Here is a 26,580-nt window from a genome sequence, read left to right as displayed (position 1 = left end):
TTTGTGTGTTGCGTGATTCCATGGGATGGCAAGAGTCTTGGCTCTAATACCACTGAAATCCCTTTTCAGATATTTTACTAAAAACCCATGATATAAACTTGCAGATTTAAATTTGAACAATAAATCAATATTTGATAAAAATTCCAAAACTTTAACCGATTTGTAACCCGCAGATTTGCATACAAGGAAACTCAGAAAACTTTGTTTTATTTCTCCAATATTCAAAAAGTACATATATAAACTAGGAATTAACACAAATAACCACCAAATGTGTTACTGTACTATACAACAGCAATACAATAACATGCAACTGTCCAAATGATCCAATCTTATAAACAGTAAAAACAATCAAATTGGCAATATAGATAAAACCTGTAAGAAGGCTAGGTTTGCATCCAACCTCCAAAGCTTCTTTGTAATGTTCCTTTTTTAGCATTCATAGCATGTTGTTGTCGTTGACCTATTTCCCCACTGTCCCGTAGGCTAACCAGGACTTTAAAGGGACTTCGAGGCCATTTGGCCTAGATAGTTTTAGTTGCAGGTCTTTCTAATGGATTCTGAAGCAACTTTGGGCATACTTACTATTTATAGTAAGTCATCTTGGACATGGTCGGACATCCAGTGGTAGCAGTATGTCGATAGTAATTGTTTAAAATCGACAAGAAGACTTGTTTATCATTTAAAAAATTTGTTATGCATTGATAAAGCTATTTTATAAAGTTAAATTTAAATATTTAACTTTATTAATGCATAGACTTTAGTTTGTGGAAAATATTTAAATTAAAAGAGTCCCCTTTATTTTATAACACATTGGAGACATAAGTTACATAAAGGGAGTTATGTTTTATCCCACATTGAGAAAACGAAAGATGGAGCTCTTGTGAGAACACTATAAAAGAAATGAAAGAGCTTCTTTTATGCAGGCTTGGAAATATCAAAGAAATTGAGAAATTTTCTGGAGATTATGTCTAAATAGTTTGGAGGACGAAATCCCTTCAAGCTGGAAATCTTCACGCCATTGAAAGATATGGTCTTGAGATTCGACATAGTAGCAGTCCGAAAAAGCGGAACCGAAAAAGCAGGCTGAAAAAGCGGGTACGAAAAAAGTTGTCCAAAAAAAGCGAAACCGAAAAAGCAAGCTGAAAAAGCGAGTAAGAAAAAGAAGGCCGAAAAAACAGTTCGAAAAGAGCAAAGTAGAAGGGGCAGCATAGAAGGAAATTATTTCAGCTATCTACAACCAGGTTCTTTTGTTAGTATTGTTTTTTAGGGTGTTATAAGCTTTCAGCTGTAAGTGTGCATTATACCAACATTATCATTTTGTAATCCATGTAAATGCCAAAGTCTTGGCCATATTTCATGAGCATTGTAATTTTCATTGCAATTAAGAAGATAATAGTTGCTGGTGTCATTTAAGCAATTCAATATCATTATTTATCAGCTAGTTAGTTTGCATACCAACTGTTTGTAAAAATGTCAGTTGGCTGTAGGTGTTCATTTCTTATGCTTAGATCATATATATGCACTGAATATTGTCAAAATTAGTAGCACACTCATGTTAGGCCATTGTGTAGTCCATTTGGAGTTTTCTAGCATAAGAATCTCATTGATGCAAATTGAAAAAAAAGTAATTTAAAGCCAGCTGAAATACTATATCAGTCATACGTCCCTTGCATGTGAATTGTTTGATGAAATTCCTTGAGCTTTCATCAACATTTTTTGAGAGTAGATTTGAGAAGGGCCATTACAGTGGTATCAAAGCTTGCTTGCAAAGTGTTTGACGAAATGTCAAACAAGTAAAGTATAAAGATTTTTGGTGTTTGAAGAAGTTATAACCTGTTGGGGTTATTATATTCTTCAAGGGTTTGCGTCCTCGAAGAGATAACCAGTAACTGTTTCCAGCTCCCAGATTAATATTTGTTTTAAATATTATAATCTTCATATCTTCTCATGTGGAGCTTGTTGTACCTTTATCACTTTTTCCAATGTGATGAACGCTCTTTTAAGCAATATGGGATAAAGCACTTTTTTTTTCCTTTAGTCACTTAAGTGAAAATGGTACCTTTTTAAAATAAAGTGACAACTTAAATGAACTTTAAAAGTCACTTAGCCAGTAAACCATATAATCGTCAGGCATTAAAATAACTGACCAAACGAACTCGGATAAGCATGTGCAATAGCTCGTTGGAAAACTCTCAATGAGACACTTCCAAACCAACACTGGGATATCAAGGATACTGAGCTCTATTTACTTACTAAAAATAGTAAGCATCCAGACAACTTGCCCAAAACTGCTCTGATGGGTCTAAAACTGAAAATGTCTAGGTCAAATCTCGAATGGAACCCCGCAAAGAACCTCCTCGCCCCCGAAACCTAGGCGAAGTGAGCCGGCAACACTGAATTATAATGTCCCAGAAAAAGGGGACATTACATGAAATAAATAGATTAACAATTAACTAGCATAATTGTATTCACGATCAACTGTAATAACTAAATCAACAATTAACTATTCACAATTATATTCATGATCAGCTGAAATAAATAGATTAACTAGCATAACTGTATTCATGATCAATTGATTAACAAGTAAAATAAATACTTAACAAGAAAAGAAAGAAACGAACATACAAGTGTCATTGGAGGAACTTTAACTGGTTGTGCAAGCCTCAGCTTTGGTGAGAAGAGAAGCATTGACATAGGTTTAACCTCCCAACCTCGGACCATACTTATCTCCACACATTCTATTAAATTGGAAAGGCCCTCCCTACCTTGGGATCAAGCTTGGGATGTTCTTTAGTTCAGCCACCTGAGCATCCTGGTGTTTTGAATGTCCGCTCAGTTATGAAACGGACATGCTTACATAACTGGCGCTACCAACATCAAGTGATCATTAGATGGCAAACATGCCTATAAACTACCTTGGCCAAGGATTTCCAATGGGTTCAACGACCCGATCACCACCGCTCGACTTAACAACAGAATTCATTACAGGGATGAGCATGACCTATTAAGTATTTTTCATTTAAATTATTCATGTCTGATTTCTCCTTTATTTTCTTGCAGATTTATTCCACCTCTTCACCATACTTGGCTACACAATCGGTGATTCCTAGGTGTATTAAAGAATATGAGCTTTCTGCCCTTTTACACCTCTTCACCCCTTCATTGCTACAATGTCGATGAATCCCAGGTGTATTAAAAGATTATGAGCATCCCGCCCTTGATTTCTTCCATCAAGATTTGTGACATCTTATTTTTGAGATCAGCAATATTCATACAAGTTCTTATTGTATTTAGAAACTCTCTTTGGTATGGAGTACTATTCAACTAGTTAAAAGAAATTAAGAAGTTCTTTATAAATCTTCAAGGTTCATTCAACAAGTTAAAGTAATATGAATATAGACATAAGAGGAAGTTCTGATTCTAACTGGCTGCTAGAGAATTGCATTTAAAAACTTGGAAGGATAACTCATGACCTATTAAGTATTTGATATTGTACCGAAGAACTCAAACTCTGTCTGGTCCTCTCTAGATGCGTTGAGGTGTTACTTGCAAAACATATGATCACAGATCTTTAGCCAGATTATTGCACAACAAGGAGTAGAAATTAAACTGCTTGACAAGGCTTCAATGGGTGATATGGAAGATATAATGGGTGTGTGGTGGTAATGAAGTTTGAAAACTTTGCATCCGAATTGTAAGTCTGTTCTCCTTAAGATATTACAGACGTATCTACTGCAGAAGACTTAATCCTCAATGACTAGGTGTACTTGGCAAGACTGTTTACTTGTAATGGACGATTAGATTGGTAAAAGAAGGGATTTCTGGCTCTTGGAAATAGATGTAACCGGGTGCTAAAGGTGGTAGAGATAATAAGATATGTGGCCGAGTGAGGAATGAAAGATCCCAACCCCTCTCACGACTTTAAAATAAAGAACCAAGCCGTGACTTCTTGGCTTCCACTGGTTTTTTTAGGATTATGTGTCAATTTGAATTTTCAAGTGTTAAATCGATTATGAAAATAGAGAGCAAGTAAAATAAAAAGTTGGAAAGATCATAATTTTCTAATATTATAATATATACTTATATATGTTCATGTAAGTATATCAATGGGGTGACATCATTAAATTACGTTATTATAATTTATTGGTGTCATTTCATTTTTATATTTATACGTACGTAAGTATTTATTATAATAATATGATGAAGATCAATTAAAAAATCTCTTGAGGTATGTTTTATATTTTAAATTAGATTATTTTATGTTTTCTTAGATAATTTTCTTAATAGCTCATGTGGTCCCAAAAATGTATCTTGTAATCAAGTTGTTGCATCATTTCCAAAGAAGTTTAAAGTCATACCCACCGATCCTGATGACTGAAATAAGCGAACATCCCATTCCGATGATCCCATTTAGCAATGCTTCCCCCCTTCTTCATCTTCTCCTGTAGTTACCCATGAAAACACTTCTGCCATAAGAATAATTCTACAATAATTCATTAAAACATAATAATCGTTATTTTAAATCAAGCAACTGCTAATCATCTAATAACAGTTAATGGTTAACCATCTTCATTAACAGTTAATACAACATATATACATAACTACCTATTTCACATGATCATGAAAGGATAATCCGTTAAATCCAATGGTTATGAACAAATTTAAAATTAGGTCAAAATTTTGGGATGTAACATACCCTCCACTTTAAATTTTTCATCGTCCCCGATGAATATCACAACAAAACTTAAACGATATTTAATCAGTTTAATTTAAGTAAAGAAAAGAAATGTTTAGTTTCCATCCCAAGAGAAAAGAAGAGGGTATTTTTGGAGAATTTCATGATAATCCTCCCAAGTGGCATTATCCTCTGCGTAATGGTCCCACTAGACCTTGCATCATGTTATCTCCTAATTTCGTAAGCGTAGCTTATGCACCTCGAGTATTCTGAGTGGTTCTATTTCTACCACCCCTGGTTCTCACACCTATAATAGTTTCCAATCAATTATATGATCATGATGGGTGATGTATTTCTTATGGTATGACACATGGAAGACGTCATGCATCTTGGCAAGGGCTTGTGGTAATGCAATTCTCTAAGCTACTGGGTTCACAACTTCCAATATTTCAAAGGGTCTATTGGTCCCACATACCTTGGGGCTAACTTGGTTTTCTTACCAAACTTGATAGTACTCTTTTGAGATTTTACCCTTAATAGTACATTTTCTCCTATTGAGAATTCTCTAGGTGTTCTTTTTGCATCTGCATAGCTTTTCTGTCTATCATTAACTTCCTTCAATCTTTGACGAATCTGGATTATTTGTTCTCCCATTTCTTTAAGCATTTTAGGTCCAACAATTATTCTATCTTCTAAGCGATTCTAGCTCACAAGAGTTCTACATTTGCGGCCATATAGAGCCTCAAAGGGAGCCATTTTAATGGTGGATTGATAGGAATTGTTATATGCAAATTCCACCAAAGGTAAATATGTTTCCCACTAGTATTGCCGATCCATACAGTATACTCTCAAAAGCTCTTCTAATACCTGGTTTACTCTTTCAATTTGACCATCTGTCTCAGGATGATAAGCTGAATTGATGTTTAGTTTAGTACCCAATGCTGAAAATAATGTTTGCCAAAATCTAGAAATTATCCTAGCATCCCTATCTGAAATAATTTTCTCTGGAATTCCATGCAATCTGAAAATTTCTTTTATGAATTTATGAGCAATTTCTAGTGCTCCATCAGTTAGATTACCTAGTATAAAATGAACAACTTTTGTCATTCTATCAACTACTACCAGAATGGTATTGTGTCAATTTCGTGTCATAGGTAATCCCTATACAAAGTCCATGAAAATTATCTACCATTTCCACTCTGGTACCTCATTGGGGTGCAAAAGGCCTGCTGGGTATTGATGTTCTTCCTTTACTCTCTAGCGTTCTAAACAACCTGTGACAAATTCTGTTATCTCCCTTTTCATTCTTTTCCAAAAATATAGAAGTTTTATATCATACAACATTTTAATTACTCCAGGGTGTCCTGAATATGGAGCTGAATGAAATTCTTCCAGAATCATTCTTTGGAGTTCAGGGTTGTTGGGTACATAAATCCTATTATGATATCTTAACAATCCATCCTCTTCTAAACTAAATTCCAAGTACTTAGAATCCTGTGGGTCCCTGATAAGAGCTAAGCTGATTTCTACATAAAATTCATTATGTTCTAGATGTTGTAAAATCTGATCTTTTAATCTGAAGTTTATAGTAGCCATTGTAGAAATGTGTCTTCTCCTACTTAGGGCATCTGCCACTTTGTTTTCCTTGCCTTTAATATAACTTATGTCGAATTCATAGTCTGCTGAAAATTCCAGCCATCTTCTTTGTCTAGCATTTAGATTTGGTCGTGTGAAGATATATTTTAGACCGTGATGATCAGATCGAAGTTCAAAAGGTTTTTCAATCAAATAATGTCTCCACATCTGAAGAGCATGTACAATAGCTACTAATTTCAGATCACAGGGTGCATAATTCTGCTCATAATTCTTCAATTTCCTAGATTCATATGCAATTACCTTTTCATCCTGCATTAGCAAACCTCCTAAACCTTCTCCTGATGCATCTGTTATAACTACGAATTGCTTTTGTGAGTCAGGTACTTTTAGTATGGATGTTGTGGTTAGCTTTTCCTTCAAGTATTCAAAGGCTAACTGACATTTTTCTATCCAAACAAATTTCTTTCCTTTTCTCTGAAGTGATGTAATTGGATAAGCTATCTTAGAGAAGTTCCTAACAAATTTTCTATAAAATCTTGCTAATCCCATAAAACTTCTAACTTCTGACACATTTTTAGGTATAGGCCATTCCTTATTTGCTTTAATTTTTGACGGATCTATGGCTATGCCCTGAGCTGATATAATGTGTCCTAAATATTGAATTTTCTTTTGATAGAAAGCGCATTTAGACAATTTTTCATATAATTTATGTTCTCTTAACCTTTGCAAAACTGTTTCCAAATGTTTTTGATGTTCTTCCTTGTTCTTTGAATAGATTAGAATATCATCTATAAAGACCAGCACAAACTTATTCAGGCAATCTTGAAATATGCTATCATTAAGTTCATAAAAGTTGTTGGGGCACTGGTTAACCCAAATGGCAACACTGTAAATTCCTAATGTCCATACCTAGTTCTCAAAGCGGTTTTGTGAATATCTTCATCCTTGATACAAAGCTGGTGATATCCTAACCTCAAATCAATTTTTGAAAACATTGTCATGCCCTTCATTTGATCAAAAAGATCATCTATTCTAGGAAGTGGATATATGTTCTTCATGGTAACCTTATTGAGCATTCTGTAATCTATGCATAATCTCATGGTTCCATCCTTTTTCCTGCCAAACAATATTGGGGCTCCCCATGGTGAAACACTGGGCCAAATCAGTTTCTTGTCTAACATGTCTTGTAGTTGTATCTGCAACTCCATTAATTCTTTGGTAGTCATTCGATATGGTGCCCGAGAAATGGGTTCTGATCCTAGTATCAAATCTATGGTGAAATCAAAGGCTCGGAAAGATGGTAAACCGGGGAGTTCTTCTAGAAACACATCTTGATAATTCTTTAAATAGGGATATTTTTGTTTGAAAGATTCCTTTAATTTTTCTCAGATTTCTCCATCTTCAAAAATGTAGTGATCTCCATATGTGTTGTTTTTAGGTTCTCTCATGTCCTCAACCTTGACTGCAAAGATCTCACAACCTTTTCTTCCATATTTCTTAAGTTGCATGGCAGATATTTGTTTTGATTTAATTTCATGTTTAATTCGTATAATGCTTGTTAGCCTACCTCGATCATCCAAACAATTTACAGTTTTGGCAAGACAATCTACCTTGGCCTTATGCTCACTGAGTCAATTAATGCCTATGATAATGTTGTACGACCCAAGCGGTGCTACACATAAGTTCAATTCCGTTGAGAAATTTGGAAAGTCAACCTGAGCCTCAAACAAACACTGCTCTACCTTAGCCCTTGACTGGTTTGCATATTCGACTGTCCATGGTTTTTCCATAAAACTAGATCTCTTTGGAAATCTACTTAACAATTTAAATGATATAAAACATTCAGAAGCTCTAGTATCAATTAAAATGGAGACAGGGTTCCAGTAGATCTTACCCGAAGTTTCAATCGGGCCTATTTGTTGTTATGTTTGCCTATTGTCCAAGGTTGCATGGATCCTCTGCTAATACACTTGTTGTTGATGTGGAAGAGGTGGTTGTTGCAGATGATTGGTGTTGGGTTTGATGGGGCATTTGTTAGCATAATGGTCTCCTCCAAAAGTGAAACATCCTGAAGGTGGCCCCTTCCTCCCATTACCCTTATTGTTCTTACTTGTACTAAAATTACTTTTAACATCCTTAACTCCGTTTCCTTTTGATTCTGGCTTGCTGTACTTGAAATCCTTAAACTGTCTTTTCTAAGTTCCAGAATCAGCACCTTCCATATTCCAATTTGTTTTCCTTTTATTGTCCCGGATGGAGTCATCTTTCTGGATTTTGTATTCTTGCCGAACAGCCTTCTCTAGAGCTTCCTCCATAGTTCGATGAGTGAGAACATCAACTACTTCTCCTATTCTATTGTTCAGACCCATAATGAATTTCCTCATCTTCAGATTTTTATCCTACTGATATGGTGGTAAATTTCTCCCAATGCTTATGTACAATCATATCTCCTTGCTTCAAGTTTTGGAAGTCTATAAGTTTCTGGTCATAAAAGTCTAGAAGTTTCTGGTCATAAAAGGTTTAGGGAAATCAACGATTTCTAAAAATGATTACAAACTTTTCCCAAGTAATTTCAGTGGTTTTAATGTTTTGCTCGACTATGGTGTTCCCCCACTAGGTTGCAGCTTCTCCAATAAAGTGGTATATTCCCCGAACTGCCTTTGAGGTTTCAAAAAAGTTTCTAATTTCAAAATATTGTTCCATTTCAGTTATAGCCAAGCCTCTGCTTCCTCTCTGGACTCAAAACCGGCAAACTTGGGTGGTTTGATTTTTTTAATATCCACTAACAGATCAGCCACTATTTCTTGTTTCTTTTGTTTTTCAGTTTGTATGGGTGAAGAGGTTCTCTTGTTATTTTCGAAGACTTCTGTCTTTGTTCTAGGAGGAGGTGATGAATGTGTTTCCTCATGGTTATGCCCCATCTAGGCTGCCATCTCATTCATTCTCATTTCCATGTTATTCAACTTCAATTGCGTTTCTTGCAAAATCTGAAGTAACAAGTCATTAGATGATTGAGTGTTTTCACGGAGTATGCCATGATCTACAATGTTCTCGTTGCTGTTCATTTTATTTTGTTTATTGGTTTGACCTATTAATTTACAAAATTTGTGTCATTTTATTGAATTCATTCATATTTAAGTATTCCACAACAGAAAGAGTTTTGCGAATGCATGAAACACATGAATTAAATAAATTTATTTGATTAACTTAATACTTTACAGCTAAACTTATAGTAGCCTTATTTGCAAAAAGTTTCTTCTATTGAGGATGTTTACATCAGAATATTTAATCTTGCTTTTTAGCATTTAGTTTTGGCTCAGATTGGTACATATCCCACACCATCCAGGATCTGTGGAAATGCAAAAGAGAGTTGCCCTGTCGAGCGTTCCAATTTTGAATTAACTTGTTCCTATATGTTGCTTTACTAGCAGGAGCCCACCTGACTCTTTCTTTCTTCATTTGTTGCGATGCCTAGTTCAGAGTTTTGTTATCTTGGGGCATGGAGCAGCAAGTATAATCGTATTTAGGCTTTTTTTTTATTAAATAGGGGAAGATGGGATGTCGAGTTTTCTTGCACAATGTTTTACCTACTTGCATCCTGTACAATCATTCTAAGAATTTTTCAAGTTTACATGGAAAGTAGTGTGCCCTAGGTTCAATGTTGAACCCAACACTCTGATACCATATGTAACAAACAGATTTTCATATCTAAATCAAAGACGGTTTAAATTAAAAACTCCCAATATTTATAAATAGATAACTAAATCCTTTTCACATGACATTAACTGCTTTTATCAATTAATAGGAAAATAATTGTAATCATATTCAATTGAAATAACTAGATCAACGATTAACTATTCACAACTATATTCATGTTCAGCTGAAATAAATAGATTAACGATTAACTAGCATAACTATATTCACGATCAACTATAATAACTAGATCAACGATTAACTATTCACAATGTATTCATGATTAGCTGAAATAGATAGATTAACGATTAACTAGCATAACTGTATTCATGATCAACTGATTAATAAGTAAATACTTAACAAGAAAAGAAAGAAAGGAACATACAAGTATCATTGGAGGCACTTTAACTAATTGTGCAAGCCTCGGCTACGAAGAGAAGAACCATTAACATAGGCTTAACCTCCCAACCTCGGACCATACTTACCTCCACACATTCTATTAAATTAGAAAGGCCCTCCCTACCTCGGGATCAGGCTTGGGATGTTCTTTAATCCAGCCACTTGAGCATCCTGGTGTTTTGAATGTCCGCTCAGTTATGAAACGGACATACTTACAAAACTGGCGCTACTAACATCAAGTGATCATTAGATGGAAAACATGCCTATAAACTACCTTGGCCAAGGATTTTCCGATGGGTTCAACGCCCTGATCACCACCGCTCAACTTGACAACAGGATTCATTACAGGGATGAGCATGAGCTATTAATTATTTTTCATTTAAGTTATTCATGTCTGATTTCTCTTTTATTTTCTTGCAGATTTATTCCACCTCTTCACCATACTTGGCTACACAGCCAGTGATTCCCAAGTGTATTAAAGAATATGAGCTTTCCACCCTTTTACACCTCTTCACCCCTTCATGGCTACAATGTCGGTCAATCCCAAGTGTATTCAAAGATTATGAGCATCCCACCCTTGATTTCCTCCATCAAGATTTGTGACATCTTATTTCTGAGATCAGCAATATTCATACAAGTTCTTATTGTATTTAGGAACTCTCTTTGGTATGGAATACTATTCAACTAGTTAAAAGAAATTAAGAAGTTCTTTATAAATCTTCAAGGTTCATTCAACAAGTTAAAGTAACATGAATATAGACATAAGAGGAAGTTCTGATCCTAACCGGCTGCTATAGAATTGCATTGAAAAACTTGGAAGAATAACTCATGACCTGTTAAGTATTTATTGTACTGAAGAACTCAAAGTCTCTCTGGTCCTCTCTAGATGCGTTGAGGCGTTACTCGCAAAACATATGATCACAAATCTTTAGCCAGATTATTGCACGGCAAGGAGCAAAAATTAAACTGCTTGACAAGTCTTCAAAGGGTGATATGGAAGATATAATAGGTGTGTGGTGGTAATGAAGTTTGAAAACATGGCATTCAATTTGGAAGTCTATTCTCCTTAAGATATTGCAGACGTATCCACTACAAAAGACTTAATCCTCAATGACTGGGTGTACTCAACAGGACTGTTTACTTGTAATGGACGATTAGATTGATAAAAGAAGGGATTTCCAGCTCTTGGAAATGGGTGTAATCGGGTGCTAAAGGTGGCAGAGATAATAAGATATGTGGCCGAATGAGGAATGAAAGATCTTAACCCCTCTCACGGCTTTCAAATAGAGAACCAAGCCATGACTTCTTGGCTTCTACCGGTTTTTAAAGGATTATGTGTCAATTCGAATTTCCAAGTGTTAAATCGATTATGAAAAGAGAGGGAAAGAAAAATAAAATAAAAAGTTGGAAAGATTATAATTTTCAATTGTTATTATAATATATACTTATATACGTTCATGTAAGTATATCAATGGGGTGACATCATTAAATTACGTTATTATAATTTATTGGTGTCATTTCATTTTTATATTTATATGTACGTATGTAAGTATTTATTATAATAATATGATGAAGATCAATTAAAAAATCTCTTGAGGTATGTTTTATATTTTAAATAAGATTATTTTATGTTTTCTTAGATTATTTTCTTAATAGCTCATGCGGTCCCAAAAATGTATCCTGTGATCAAGTAGTTGTGTCCTTTCCAAAAAAGTTTAAGGTCATACCCACTGATTCTGATGACTGAACCAAGCAAACATCCCATTTCAATGATCCCGTTTAGCAACGCTTCCCCCCTTCTTCATCTTCTCCTGCAATCACCCATGAAAACACTTATGCCATAATAATAATTCTATAATAATTCATTAAAACATAATAATCATTATTTTAAATCAAGCAATTGCTAATCATCTAATAACAGTTAATGGTTAACGACCATCTTCATTAATAGTTAATACAACGTATATAAATAACTACCTATTTCACATGATCATGAAAGGATAATTTGTTGAATCCAACGGTTATGAACAAATTTAAAATTAGGTCAAAATTTTGGGATGTAACACATTAGACATCACAATTCTTCTTAAATCTGATTGACTTATTCTGGTTCGAATCTTTGTTTCAAACCTGGCTCTAATACCAGGTTAAGTTTTTAACCAAAATAGCAAAACTAGAGAGCAGATATCTTTTACAATGCATAAGAATAAAAAAACACAGAGATTTACCCTGGGAAAACCCTCCTACTCGAGGGAATAATCTAGCCACACTCCAATAAAGAATCCTTTATTGAAAAACTCAAAACTTGGTAGAATGATCTCAAGCTTTTTCAAATGATCCAAAACAACTCAAAGATTGTTAGCTCGTAACAATTCAAGAGTAGCATGCTTTTAACAGAACAAGGAAATCTTACTAAGCATCAACAATCCATACAAGGCTTTATGTATCTCACAAGTACTAAAGACAAATGAATAATACACCCAAAGATAATGCTGCACAGAAAATACACAAATAATGTCTTTAACAGATCTGTCAAAGTTGCACACTGATAATCAATTATCTCTAGCCCTGAAAAGGTGCATCATTCTTATACTGATTCCAGCCTTTGTTAACAAATTCCTTTTATATCATAATCAACATACACAGAATAGATCACACTGTAAACACAGAACAGATCACACAGTGAATAAAACTAACTGAGTCATATGAACAAAAAAGTCATATATGCACTTTTTACTTTTTATATTAGCAGAATATCAATCACTTGACACTTCTTGCTCGACCCTGATTACTAGAACAATTATCATGCACACAATACTTCAATCGAACGTCACCATAATATCATACCAAATCCCGTCAGGCATCACTGACACAGTCTGTCTTGCCTTCTATACACAACCTGATACAAAAACTGTCGACAGCAGTTGCAAACACCGATTATATTCTGCTAGACATAAGAACCACCCGATCTCAAGGAAAACAACGATTCTTGAACACTCATCCTGATTGGCATGGACATCAGGTATGAATGATTACTGATGGTGATCAATCTTGCTAAAGCGATCAATGCAAAAACTATTTTGGAAACAGCATTCCTCATAATGAATAGTCTTCACCAAAGACTATATGTCATAGTCTCATATCCCACAAACGGAACACTCAAGACATGACCAAATGATAGCCATATCAAGTAGGAATGTTCTCTACCAAAAGAAAACAAGAATGAACTGATTTCACTTGAACCAAGAAGACAAACAAGGAAATGAATCGTTGAGGAAAAGATAACTATCAAATACCAAATATCAATTAGTGAACGGGTAAAATTGCCAACATAACTGATTCCATGTCAGCAGAAATCTTCAAAAGGAAAGAGAACAAACAATAAAGTATGAACAACACAAAAAACTTGGAATGAACAACAGCATATCACGATCATGTTGATAATTAACTCAGGTAAAAGATTTGTCTCGCCGCTACATGATTTAACACCAAGGTTTTCTACAATGGAAGCACAGTTTCTTCCTCTAGAGGTTATTCAGATCCTCACCATCCAATATGATTGAATCATACTGTGGCTATTGTGATTCCCTACAAAACTGTTTCCTATCCTTGCCCTTATGAGGGAATCCTGTGGGTTAAAAATCACTTTTAGAAATGAAGGCTCCATATTTCTAGCCTTTTGAATGGCCTCCTATAAAATTGGTGGTTTGAGAGCATTATTCGAACCGCTCAATGGATTTTTCATATCATCCGTAAAAAGTGAAATGAGCCTCCTCTCTAAGATGTCTATACTGGTACTACAAGTCTTTAAAAATCAGTTACATATGTATCCACTAAACCCCATTACTTCAACTATGCCAATTCCTTAAAATTTGACCTTGGGTTTTTCAAATCAAACCTCTCAATTAATCTCTCCGTAAACTCAACATAGGGGTGATCTAATCATGTCCCATGGTGATCATGCTACAATGCCACCACTCATTTGCAATGCTATCATGATGTATCATTGCATAATTGATGGCCTCTTCCTCTAGCATAAGGTTGAGCTGAAAATAGGTTGAACCAAGCTCACGATTAAGTCTCTCCTGAGCCATCATAATATCGAAGATTTAACTTTCCTACCTTCTACAACAAATCATAATAATGTGTTCTACATCTAGTATAGCATTTCATCCTGACATCAATATAGTCTCTCAATAAAATAGCATCGTAGAACTTAGAATCTCAACTCTCCCAATCATGTGTGAACTAATCTTCCAATTTATTTTTTTGAGGCTCATTGTCAACCTAAAGTTGTACCTAAGGTGTAAAGGTGGGCAATAGAGGCCTCAAAGTTATAGTCCTTATTCACTGATTTGCATTCCCACAATGAACTGAAGTATCTCCTTGACCATTATTGGCCCTACTATTACCTCCATTGCTTGCATTATTAGCATTGCTTGCACCAATATTCACTCACATTTGTCAAGCCATTAATTCTGATAAAAGGTCCAAGCACTGATTTTGTTATTGTGCTCTTTGCTCCATAGTTTGTTTTCCTCTAATCAAAGCATCCAATAAAATCAAACATTGTTCTCCTAGATCTCTTAAATTAACTAAATTAATTCATTAAGCTCCATTAAATGCCAAATGTCAAACCAACAGCTGATCTTGTGAACTTTTCAGATATAACCATGGTGCCCTCTGATCATCCAGATGACTTACCATAAATCGTATGGACCCAAACGTCCAAGTGATTTACAAATAATATTAAGTGTCTATAAATGGAGCCTGAAAGACCTTTAGAAGGTCAACCACAAATTAATTGATAAACTGAGATGGAGAGTACTAAAATAGACACCCAAAGGGTCAACCAAATAATACCAAATCGCCTTGAAAGGGCCCCCTAATCACCACATTAACCTATGGGGACCACTGATAATAGCTAATCTTTGAAAATACTATTGCTTAGTAAGGTGCAAAAATGGGGACATTACATATATTAACAACATCTCATCAAAGATAGTATGCATTCATGGATCTGTAAATTTAATGGAGTTAACAAAACATAAAATCCATCAGTAAACATGTACTCTTACATAAAATCCAGCAATAAACACACTCTTTGAACATCATTTGTTTTCTGCAATCAGAAAAATTAACATCTGTAACTTCAAGTCCATTATCCCATTTTCATCCTTCATTACTACAATATTTCTTTCTTGTCACACAATTGGTTAAATGCATTCATGGATTTGGAAATTTAATGGAATTAATGGCACAGACAATTCAGAAGTACATACAGACTTTGAACATAATTTATTTTCCAGCCAGATAAAAAAACATTGCAAAACTAATAGGATTGAATTATTTCTCTCACTATCAAATTTCATTATGCAGAAAACAATCAACAACAAATCAAATTTCTCATTTAACAGCTCTAATGCAATACATAACAAGATACTCCTGTATACATTTCCTTACAGCCTAGAGTTCTAACAATGGCTAAGAAAACATAGAACAACATTGAAATCAGTAAAGCAAATTATCTAGCCGTAATTTTTCAATGAGATCTTACCTTATCTAAGACAGCAGGTTCAGTTGCATTTGCCTGTTCAAGTAGACGGAACAATCCAATTGCAAAGAAACGACTATAACTGAAATTTTTCTTTTCCTTTGCCCGTTTAGAAATATCTTTCAATATCCCCTCAACTTCGCCATCTCTAGACAGAAAGTCAACAATAGAATTTGCATTCTGTGAACTTGCCCATTCTTCCATCTTTTTAGCATCATTCCTGTAATGCTAATTCACTGAAATATGTCAAAAGTCAAGATAAGTTCTTCCAACAAAAGCTAATAAATGTGAGAATCAGAGAGATGCATTCAATATCCATCCTTTAAAAATAATTATCTAAAGGTGTTGGTTTCATATCAGATACTATCTCATAGAACAAAAAATGCATCAAAATGGTGCTACCAAAACCTACATAATACAATGAGGAACAAAATTGAGATTCACTAGAAAGAGTATCAAGCACCACAAAGGATAATAAAACAACAAAGACCCTCAAACCAACTCATTAGCCCACAAGGGTCGCAATGATGAGCTAGCAGCACCCGCAACAAGCACCTGCTAAAAAGGGGACATTACAAAGAAGAGGAACAAGTTAGCTCAAAAATACCTCAATGACCTTGTCTTTGGCCAATACAATATTCAATTGCACAAAAGGCAAGCACGGGAAATAGCAGTTGGTCCACTTGATTTGGATGACATAGATCCTTGTAGTAATAGGACATCAAAGGAGCAGCCTCCATCGTTTACAAAGGATGACGTCGATGATTTGGAGAGGCTAGCTACGGAGGACAGGGTGGATTTGGTTTCACACTGGATGACATTGAGGAGGATGAGACAGATGAGGAGTCATTTATCAGTGCTAGGAGAAGCTAGTGGCAGAGCTATATCCAGGATGGAGGATGATCGACATCTTGAGTCAAACATACTAAGCGAGGAGGCACACACACACCCAGTGCAAAGTTCTAGGACTAGACCCTCTAGTTCTACCTCTCCCTTAGTTTACACTAAAGCTAGGAAGAGGAAGATGTAATTATAATGATGTGTTTATTTTTAGTTTTACAAAAACTATTTATTATTCCTCTTCCAACCATCAGCATTCCTCATGAGGATGTTATTTTGTGCCCACTTTGCATTTAAATATATATAGACTCGGCTTGTTTCTTGTTTGTTCACAATTATGTTGTCCTACATTTTGTCACCACAAAATGTAGGTAACAGTACAAAACTTTTTCAACTTGGTTCCACATTTCTCTGAGATAATTTGCTATTTAATTGGCCAACATTAATCATTCGAACAACCCCAATTTGTATAGTAAATCATTTTACTGAAGGCTTTCGCCAAGTCTTTTTTTTTTCAGTTTGTCCTTCTATGCTTGATTTTTGAAACCTTCAGAGTCCTTTCTTGTGTTTTTGAGTGTGTGTTTAGTTGCTATTAGTCTTTTTGTTTCGTTCAATCTCTTGCTTTCAGTTTTCCCTTCTATTCGGTACATATTAGGGCTTAATCAAACTTAGTAGTCAAGATATGACCATTTAAGTGCCCAAAAAGTGGGTTTCCCATGCACAATCGCATATTTAAAATATCAATGTTATATTTTAATGTTGACATTCACTTTTTGAAAAATATAATATAAATCCACTTTATGCGATGTTTTTAAGTTAGTTTATCACTTAAGTGACTATAGTGTGCTTTATGTTATATCTAAATGTTGAGTTCTTTTTTAATTTTTCACTTAAGTGACTTTATCACTATATGGTTATAATTTAATGTTGAGCTTTACTTTTTGAATAATATTTGCACATGATATATAAACTATATAGTGTAAGTATTATATTTGAAACCTTTAAGTGATATTAACTCAAAAATCAATTAGACATGTGCTGAATTGGTCATTTAAGTTGTGCAAACTCAATAACAAGTTTTTTTACATGTTTACTGTAATGTCCCCTTTCTAGCATTCATAGCATGATGTTGTCGTTAGCCTATTTCCCCACGGTCCCGTAGGCTAACCAGGACATTAAAGGGACTTAGAGGCCATTTGATTTAGACAGTTTCAGTTGCAGGTCTTTCTGAGGGGTTTTGAGGCAACTTTGGGCATACTTACTATTTATAGTAAGTCATCTTGGATATGGTCGGACATCCAGTGGCAGCGGTATGTCGATGGTAATTGTTTAAAATCGACAAAAAGACTTGTTTATCATTGATAAGATTTGTTATGCATTGATAAAGCTATTTTATAAAGTTAAGTTTAAATATTTAACTTTATTAATGCATAGATTATAGTTTGTGGGAAATATTTAAATTAAAAGAGTCCCCTTTATTTTATAACACATTGGAGACATAAGTTACATAAAGGGCATTACGTTTTATCCCACATTGAGAAAACGAAAGATTGAGCTCTTGTGAGAACACTATAAAAGAAAGGGAAGAGCTTCTTTTTAGTATGCTTGGAAATATCAAAGAAATTGGAAAATTTGTTGGAGATTATGTCTCAATAGTTTGGAGGACGAAATCCCTTCAATCTGGAAATCTTGACGCCATTGAAAGATATGGTCTTGAGATTCAACATAGTAGCAGTCCGAAAAAGTGGAACCGAAAAAGTAAGCTGAAAAAAGCGAGTACAAAAAAGCTGTCCGAAAAAAGCGGAACCGAAAAAACAGGCTGAAAAAGCGGGTGCGAAAAAACAGTTTGAAAAAAGCGAAGTAGAAAGGGCAGCATTGGAGAAAATTATTACAGCCATCTACAACCAGGTTCTTTGTTATGTATTGTTTTTAGGGTGTTATAAACTTTCAGCTATAAGTGTGCATTATACCAGCATTATCATTTTGTAATCCATGTAAATGCCAAAGTCTTGGCCATATTTCATGAGCATTGTAATTTTCATTGCAATTAAGAAGATAATAGTTGCTGGTGCCATTTAAGCAATTTAATATCATTATTTATCAGCTAGTTAGTTTGCATACCAACTGTTTGTAAAAATGCCAATTGGTTGTAGGTGTTCATTTCTCATGCTTAAATCATATATATGCACTGAATATTGTCAAAATTAGTAGCACACTCATGTTAGGTCATTGTGTAGTCCATTGTAGTCTTCTAGCACAAGATTTTCATTGATGCAAATTGAAGAAAAAATCATTTAAAGCTAGCTGAAATACTATATCAGTCATACGTCCCTTGCATGTGAATTGTTTGATGAAATTCCTTGAGCTTTCATCAGCATTTTTTGAAGGCAGATTAGAGGTGGGTTATTACAATGGTATCAGAGCTTGCTTGCAAAGTGTTTGACGAAATGTCAAACAACTAAAGTATAAAGATTTTTGGTGTTGAAGAAGTTATAACCTATTGGGGTTATTACATTTACACGCAACTGCACTTGTAAAGTTCGATTTTGGCTTGAAAATATATGTGTTTGACATACTAAAGGATATTTAAAATATGTATTGGACTTCCAAGAGTCTGATTTACATGAAAACTCCCTTCTACATGAAAAAGATGCCACATGTAATAGTACTTGGAGAGTGTGATTCGCTCTAGGAAGCCAAGTTGTGGACTTGGGCAAATAAAAAACCGTATTTTTTAAAATATAATGGGCCTTCAAGACCACGAACTGGATTTTGGAGAAAGCTTGTTCATTTCAACTTCTCTTCCCTCCATTTTTGGCTCATTAAGCTTCAAGTAAGTAGAAGATTTCAACTTTGCTTCTATCTATTGCTTGCTTTGCTATATTATTGTATTCTTTGACTCGTTTTTGGCCATTTGTTCAAATGCAACCCATGCCTTTTGCATTTTGTCTTTAAATAAGTTTGAAACCCTCTCATTTGCAAATGTCAAAACTCTTCCAAACTCCAAAAACGAAATTGCACGTAAAGTATATCTTGAAGTTTGTTATGTTTGAGTCAAAAGCAAGAGGTAAGCTTTTATTTTGTTCTTAGTTTTTCTTCTTTTCTGTTGCTTGTTTTGGTTTCTTTTTTGAAAGAAAGTTGAAGAATCATATCCAAGAATGCAAGTGCATCTACATGCTTTCACGTTTCATGCCAATCAATACTTCATCCAACATGCAATTACATCCTCCAAACCCGATTACATGTTTACCTCAAGTAAAAATGATCCACTTTACCCACATGTAATTACCTCCAGAGAATCTGATTTTGATAAAAGGTCACACTTTTAAATACCAAAGTTGTCATGTTGCACACATTCCTATGCATCCAAATTGCATTCTTGGTCATATAAACAAAATTCCATCTTTGCCCACATGCAATCCACACTCTAGAGTCCGATTTTGGCCATGTTTGCCCAAACTACACACTGCCTCATTCATTTCCAGCCATCGAATGTGATCAATAAGTATCTAATCCATAATATGAACATTCACCTTTCCTAGACCCATCATCAACATTCAAAATCCCACAACTTTAATGGATTCAATCTCATTGAAACTTTCATGTTGCAGCAAGTCAAGATATGTCAAAATTTCTACAAAGAATGGAGACATCTAGTAAAGAAGGCGTGCTTCGAATCAAAAGAAGCAATAATTCATTTGGTCTCCGTTTTCCCAATGGTTGTTTGAAAACCTGATTTAGTGGTAATGCGCCGAGCACTTTGCTTCCAAAAAAAGAGAGTTAAAGGTTGATGGAACATTGTTCTAAGTTTACATCCGGAGACCATTGAGAAGGTTTTCAAAATTTCAGAGACTCCAGAATGTGTCAATCTACAAAGGAGAATTACGACAACTCGAACGAGAAAAATCTTGATTACATCAAGTTTTCAAACAACTGGCAATTCATCAAAGAGAATGTAGTGACGCAGAATACAAGAACTCCTGATTCAGCAATCATCCACGATTGCACCATCAAACACAAAGCCTTTGTTGATAATCTACAAGATTGATTCATTCAAAATCAACAGCTTCAACATTTCCTTCAAGTGTTTTTCAGTTCTATAGTTCCAGAAGATGAAATGCGTGTGATGCAATCACATGTCACTCAATTGCATGTCATCATGACATGTAATTGAATAATTCTTCTCATCTAGTTTTATAAGTCAAAGTGGTTGAGTTGCTCCCACTTATTCCTCCTTTCTCTCACTTCTTTTCCTATATAAGAAGTATTCCCCCTCATTGTAAAAATCATCTTTTATTGTATACAAGAAAGCTATGAAGAATTGTTCAGGCATAACTTTGATTGTGTGGTACTATTTTAAAGAAAAGTGAATACAAAGAAACAACTGGAGTTGAAACTTAGATTTAGTGCAATTGTGATAATGCAAATTGAAAGCTTTGACTATAGTTTGCATTTGTTATCTTTGATTCATGTTATTGTTGTATGTTATAAATAATTGAGCATAAACAAGTTAAGAAGGAATCAGAGCCGAAGCTTTGACTGGGAGTGATTGTGGTTATACATACACTAGAAGCTTTGACTGTAGCTTGTGTTACCTTCTCAATTCACAAAACTAGTTAGAATTCCCTACTTCTGGAAGTCTTTGCGCCCCAATGGTAGAGGTTATTCTTCTAGAATAGATTAAAATAGGACTTAGAGCCAAACTGGTACGCTTTCAACCAGCCTTTGAGTTGGTGTTTGTTTATCAATATCACCGTTTTCAACTATTAGATAGAAGTGTAGCTACAGATTTCATCTTGCCTATTACTTGCTTCGCGTGTAAGTGAATTCTTTCTTGAAAGAGGAAAAAATATTGATAACACCCTTTCAAAATCTCTGAACTTCTTGCTTACCTTGAGTTGATCCAAGGAATACTGAGAAAGGGGAGCATTCCCTTAAAAGTGTTAGGATTAAAAAGACAGAAATAACAATTACATACAAATATAACCACTATCAGAAAATAATAAACACACAACATTAATCCAATCCCTAGGCTATGTCCACCAACAGCAAGTCTAATATTCTTATTATCCAGTGATTACAACCTAATTACAATATGTAATCTCTTACAACTCAATACCCTCACAAGAAGCTACAATCTCATCATGCATTGTAAAATTTCTAACCTTATGCCATTTTATACAAGTTTTTCGATGCTTACAAAATTAGGGCTAGAATAAGTCGACTGATAGAAACAAGTATAACTCCCAACAACTTTTACAATAGTGTTTCTTAGGACCCTGCAAGGGGTGCTACCCCTTGAACCCGTCTTAGGGGCATTGCCCCCAAACCAACGTAGTAAAATCTGGGGGGAAACCACAACGAATAAATTGGGAAAAAATTATCCTCTAAGTCTGATTAGGCTTTACATAAAAAATATTTACCACTTGAAGACTGATCAGACTCCACAACAATAACCTCCCACTTGGAGACTAATCATAGCACTGCTAAACTTGTAGCTCCCATTGAAATGTAAAACCACCCCAAACTCTGTTGTTCTTTTATTTTGTTCAGTTTAGAAGACCAGCTGAAATTGAAGAGGAGTTTAGCTTTTCCCTTGTCACTACTTTTGTAAACGTATATGTTGGATTGTCATCTGTATATATCTTTTGCAACTTTAACTATTCGTCATCCAAAATTGACCAAATGAAATGGTATCGCAATTGCATGTGCTTTGTCTTTGAATGTAGAGCAAATTTTTTTGCAAGATGAATGACACTCTAGCTATCTGTAAACAAATAATTGTCCATCTGTGGGTGCCCCAACTCTTCCATGAAGAATTGAAGCCATATCATCTCCTTAGTTGCCTCTGTAGCAACAACATACTCTACCTCTATAATCGATAAAGCATTCACCTTTTGTAATTGAGAAATCCAATTCACTGTCGTCCCACCAACATTAAAAACATATCTTATAGTACTTTGCCTGGTATTTAGATCCCTTGCCAAATTTGAGTCAACATAACCTTGTAAATCAGCAGTAGAGCCCCCAAAATGTAAACATTTACTAGAAGTTTCTCTCAAATATCTAAGAATTCATTTGATTGCATTCCAATGCTCAATCCCAGGATGACTCATATACCTGCTAACAACTCCCACCATATGTGCAATATATGGCCTAGTACATACCATGGCATACATTAAGCTCCTTACAGCTAAAGCATAAGGTACCTTGGACATCTTATCCTCTTCTTCTTGTGTATTTGGACACATCTCCTTAGTCAACTTCAAATGACCAAGCAAAGGTGTGCTAACAACTTTGGCATTTTCCATAAAGAAATGTTGTAACACCTCAATATAATCAGTCTGAGATAAAGTCAATTTCATGTTTTTCCTATCTCTGCAAATTTTCATACCAAGGATTTGTTTGACTACCCTCAAATCCTTCATTGAAAATGAATGTGCTAAATGTTGTTTTAACCCCTTAATGTGATCCATGTTAGACCCAGTTACAAGCATATCATCAACATATAAACATAAAATAATGTAGTTGTCATCATATAACCTCTTAAAATAAACACAATAATCTGAATGACACCTAATGCATCCATGCTCATGCATAAAACTGGCAAATTTTAGGTACCATTACCAAGGTGTTTGCTTCAAGCCATGTAAACTTTTCTTCAATCTGCACACTAAATTCTCCTTACCTTTGACCTCAAATCCCTATGGCTATGCTATAAATATCTCTTTATACAAATCACCTGAAGAAAAGTTGTTTTAACATCAAGTTGCTCCAAATGCAAATCTTCAAATAGCAACAATACTTAAAAGAGTGCGAATAGAAGTCATTTTATCAATAGGAGAAAATACTCATCAAAATCAATGCATTTGTTCTATGGAAATCCTTTTACTACTAACCTAGCTTTAAATCTTTTCTTACCTCCATCCTCTTCTTTCAACTTGTAAACCCATTTATTCTGTAAAACCTTTTTACCTGCAGGTAACTTACATAAATCCCAGGTCTAATTTTTCAGCAAGAAGTCCATTTCTTCTGTCATTGCAAACTCCCACTGAATCTTTGTATCCACCTACACAGCTTGATCATAACATTCAAGTTCACCTGTATTTATTAATAATATAAAATACAAAAAGGGAGAAAATCTTTCTGGAGGTCTACTTAGCCTTGTTGACTCTCTAACATTCACTAGGATTTGTGGTATTTGTTGTTGCTATTGTTGTGAAGCATAAAGAACTACTGGAACATCATCTTTTTGGAGTATCATCCAGAACCATGGTTACAGGGAGACCCGTCTCCCCCCTAAAAGTCGTGTCTCGAAGACCAAGACGCATCTCGAAAACTTTTCACATCTCCGGAGACCTCAAAAAAGGTTGGAGACTTCATGACGAAGTCTCCCAGTCTCCTAAGCCAAAAAGTGAAGTCTCCCCAAAGTCTCCTGATAAAATATACACGTAAAATATAATATTAAATAATTTTATATATTTCAGCCCTCATTTTAATGTTTTTAATGTAAAAATTAAGACCAATGAAATACAATATTGTGATTATGTGAGTTTTGAAATATTTGACTCTATATTAATGTGACATTATTATTATTATGTATTTTAGTCTTTTAGTTTTATAGTATTACTATTTTCAAATTTTGTATTTAGTATTAGACACTAAACTATTATAAATAAAAAATTTGCCGTCTCCAAGTACCCTTGTCTCCTATTTTTGAAAAATTGTCATACTGGTACCAATACCAGTATCGGAGACCTCCAAGTCTCCCCGTCTCCCGATGACCTTATCCAAAACTAATTAATCATTTCTTTCTTCTCAAGTTGCTGCAACAAATCTTTGTACAACACTTTCTCATTAGATATGACAACTCTAGTACTTACAATTTTATGATTTTCAAAATCTCAAAGCCAATAACCAAATTCATCAATGTGATATCCAACAAATACACATTTCTTTAATTTAGCTTCCAACTTGATTCTATTTTCATAATCTATATGTGCAAATGTTTCAAAACCGAGAGTTTTGAGAAAAAAATAACACACCTTGCCAATTCATGCTTCCTCTAGAATACCACATCCCAAAGGAGTAGAGGGACCTCTATTGATCAAATATAAAGTATTATTTACAGCCTCCGCCCTCATGTTTAAGGACAGCCCAGCATGCAACCTCATACTCCTTGCACCCTCCACTATTGTGTTGTTCATGCGTCAGCCACTCCATTTTCTTTTGGAGTCCTTGAAAATAATTTCTACCTCCGAATACCATTAGTGGAACAATAATCTTCAAATTCATTGCTGCAATACTCACCATCATTATCAAATCTGAAGCATTTTAGCCTTTTACCAATCTTATTTTCAACCAAGCTTTTTCAATTCTTAAAAGTTACAAATACATCAAATTGTTATCCAAGGAAATAAACCCATATTTTTCTAGTTGCGTCATCAATAAATATAACATAATAATGAGAGCCATCAAGGGCAAATACCTTAGTTGATCCCCATGCATCTATATGCAAAAGCTCGAATTTCTCATTTTTCTTTTCCTTCCTACTCTTCCCAAAACTCACTCTCTTTTATTTCCATATATAACTTTCACATAAATTCATATTGACGCATTTCAGACCTGGTAAAACTTTTTTTGAATGAAGTAATTTCATACCTTTCTCACTCATGTGCCCAAGTCTGTTGTGCCATAGTATTGTTTTAGAATCTATTGCAACTATTGTTCTCCTAACTCAACTACAACAATTGTTCTAAAACATTCATTTTCCTCTAAAACAATTAAAGTAGGAACAATATGACCTGTACAAAGATATAAAATGTCTACTTTCACATATTTTGCTACTGCTAAGGAACCTTTTGAAACCTTCCAATTTTTATTACTAAAAGTAACTGTGCAACCCTAATCACCTAGTTGCCCTGCTGAAATTAAATTCCTACTCAATCTTAGAACATGTCTTACCTCTTGTAGTAGCCAATGATTCCCATTCTGCAATTTAATCTTAATTTTCCCCTTTCCAACAATCTAACAAGGTTCATTATCTCCCAAATAAACTAGCACAAAATCTCCTTCGACATAATCAAGAAAATAACCTCTATGGAGAGTAGCATGAAATGAAGCCCCTGACTCTAAAACCCATGAATCATCAATATTTTCTAAGGAAAGAAGCAAAGCATCCTTTTTGGATTTATTAATTACCACATTTGCCTCTAGTTCCCTTCATGTTTGTCTCCTTCATTGTTCTTTCAAGTCTAGCAATCTTTTCTCTTATGCCCTAGTTTCCCACAGCACTAGCAATCTCTCTGTCCTATAGAATGACAATCTTTCCCTTTGATTTTCCTCTTGATTTCCCACAATTTCCAAAATTGTTTCCTCTCTCATTCATTCTGCCTCTGCTTTGTGCATTCAAAACACTACCTAATGTAGATCCACCTGAGATTTTTCTACAAGTTTCCTCACTTAGAATAACACCAATTACATCATCAAATTTTAAGATATTAGATCTAGAAACATAATTGCTCACATCCATTACCAAGCCATTCCACCTTTCAGGGAAATAACACAAAGTCATGAGAGCCCTAATTTCTTCATTAAAATTAACATTTATAGAAGATAATCAATTGGTAACTGTATTAAACTCATTTAAATGATTAGCAATTGATCCACCTTTTGTCATCTTCATATCAAATAAATGCTTCATGAGAAATATCTTGTTTGAAGCAATGGACTTTTCATACAACTTTGCTAAGGTTTGCATCAACTCTTTAATCGTCTTTACTTTTGTAATATTAAATGTCACCGATTGTGCCAGGCATAATCA

At 34.6% G+C, this 26,580-nt stretch overlaps 1 protein-coding gene across 2 annotated transcripts in view; it reads right to left on the bottom strand.

Annotated features, from left to right (window-relative positions):
* The window catches only part of PSB29 (photosystem II reaction center PSB29 protein), a 117,456-nt gene that overhangs the window by 55,993 nt on the left and 34,883 nt on the right, over nucleotides 1-26,580 (bottom strand). The window contains exons 3-5 of one of the 2 annotated variants that reach the window (XM_089789456.1): nucleotides 15,921-16,137; nucleotides 12,091-12,174; nucleotides 4,359-4,442 (exon numbers count right to left, since the gene is read on the bottom strand). In XM_089789456.1, coding sequence (XP_089645582.1) covers nucleotides 12,130-12,174; nucleotides 15,921-16,137 — 262 coding nt within the window. In that variant the 3' untranslated portion in view covers nucleotides 4,359-4,442; nucleotides 12,091-12,129. Of the gene's footprint in view, nucleotides 1-4,358; nucleotides 4,443-12,090; nucleotides 12,175-15,920; nucleotides 16,138-26,580 lie in introns of those variants that run through there. The other variant, XM_089789455.1, reaches the window with a different exon arrangement.

This window comes from Cupressus sempervirens, chromosome 6 (assembly GCF_028749045.1).
Source record: "Cupressus sempervirens isolate cs-2001-9-10 chromosome 6, ASM2874904v1, whole genome shotgun sequence".
Lineage (NCBI taxonomy): Eukaryota > Viridiplantae > Streptophyta > Pinopsida > Cupressales > Cupressaceae > Cupressus > Cupressus sempervirens.
The sequence above is the reverse complement of the archived record's forward strand: the minus strand, read 5'-3'. Positions and strand labels throughout refer to the sequence as shown.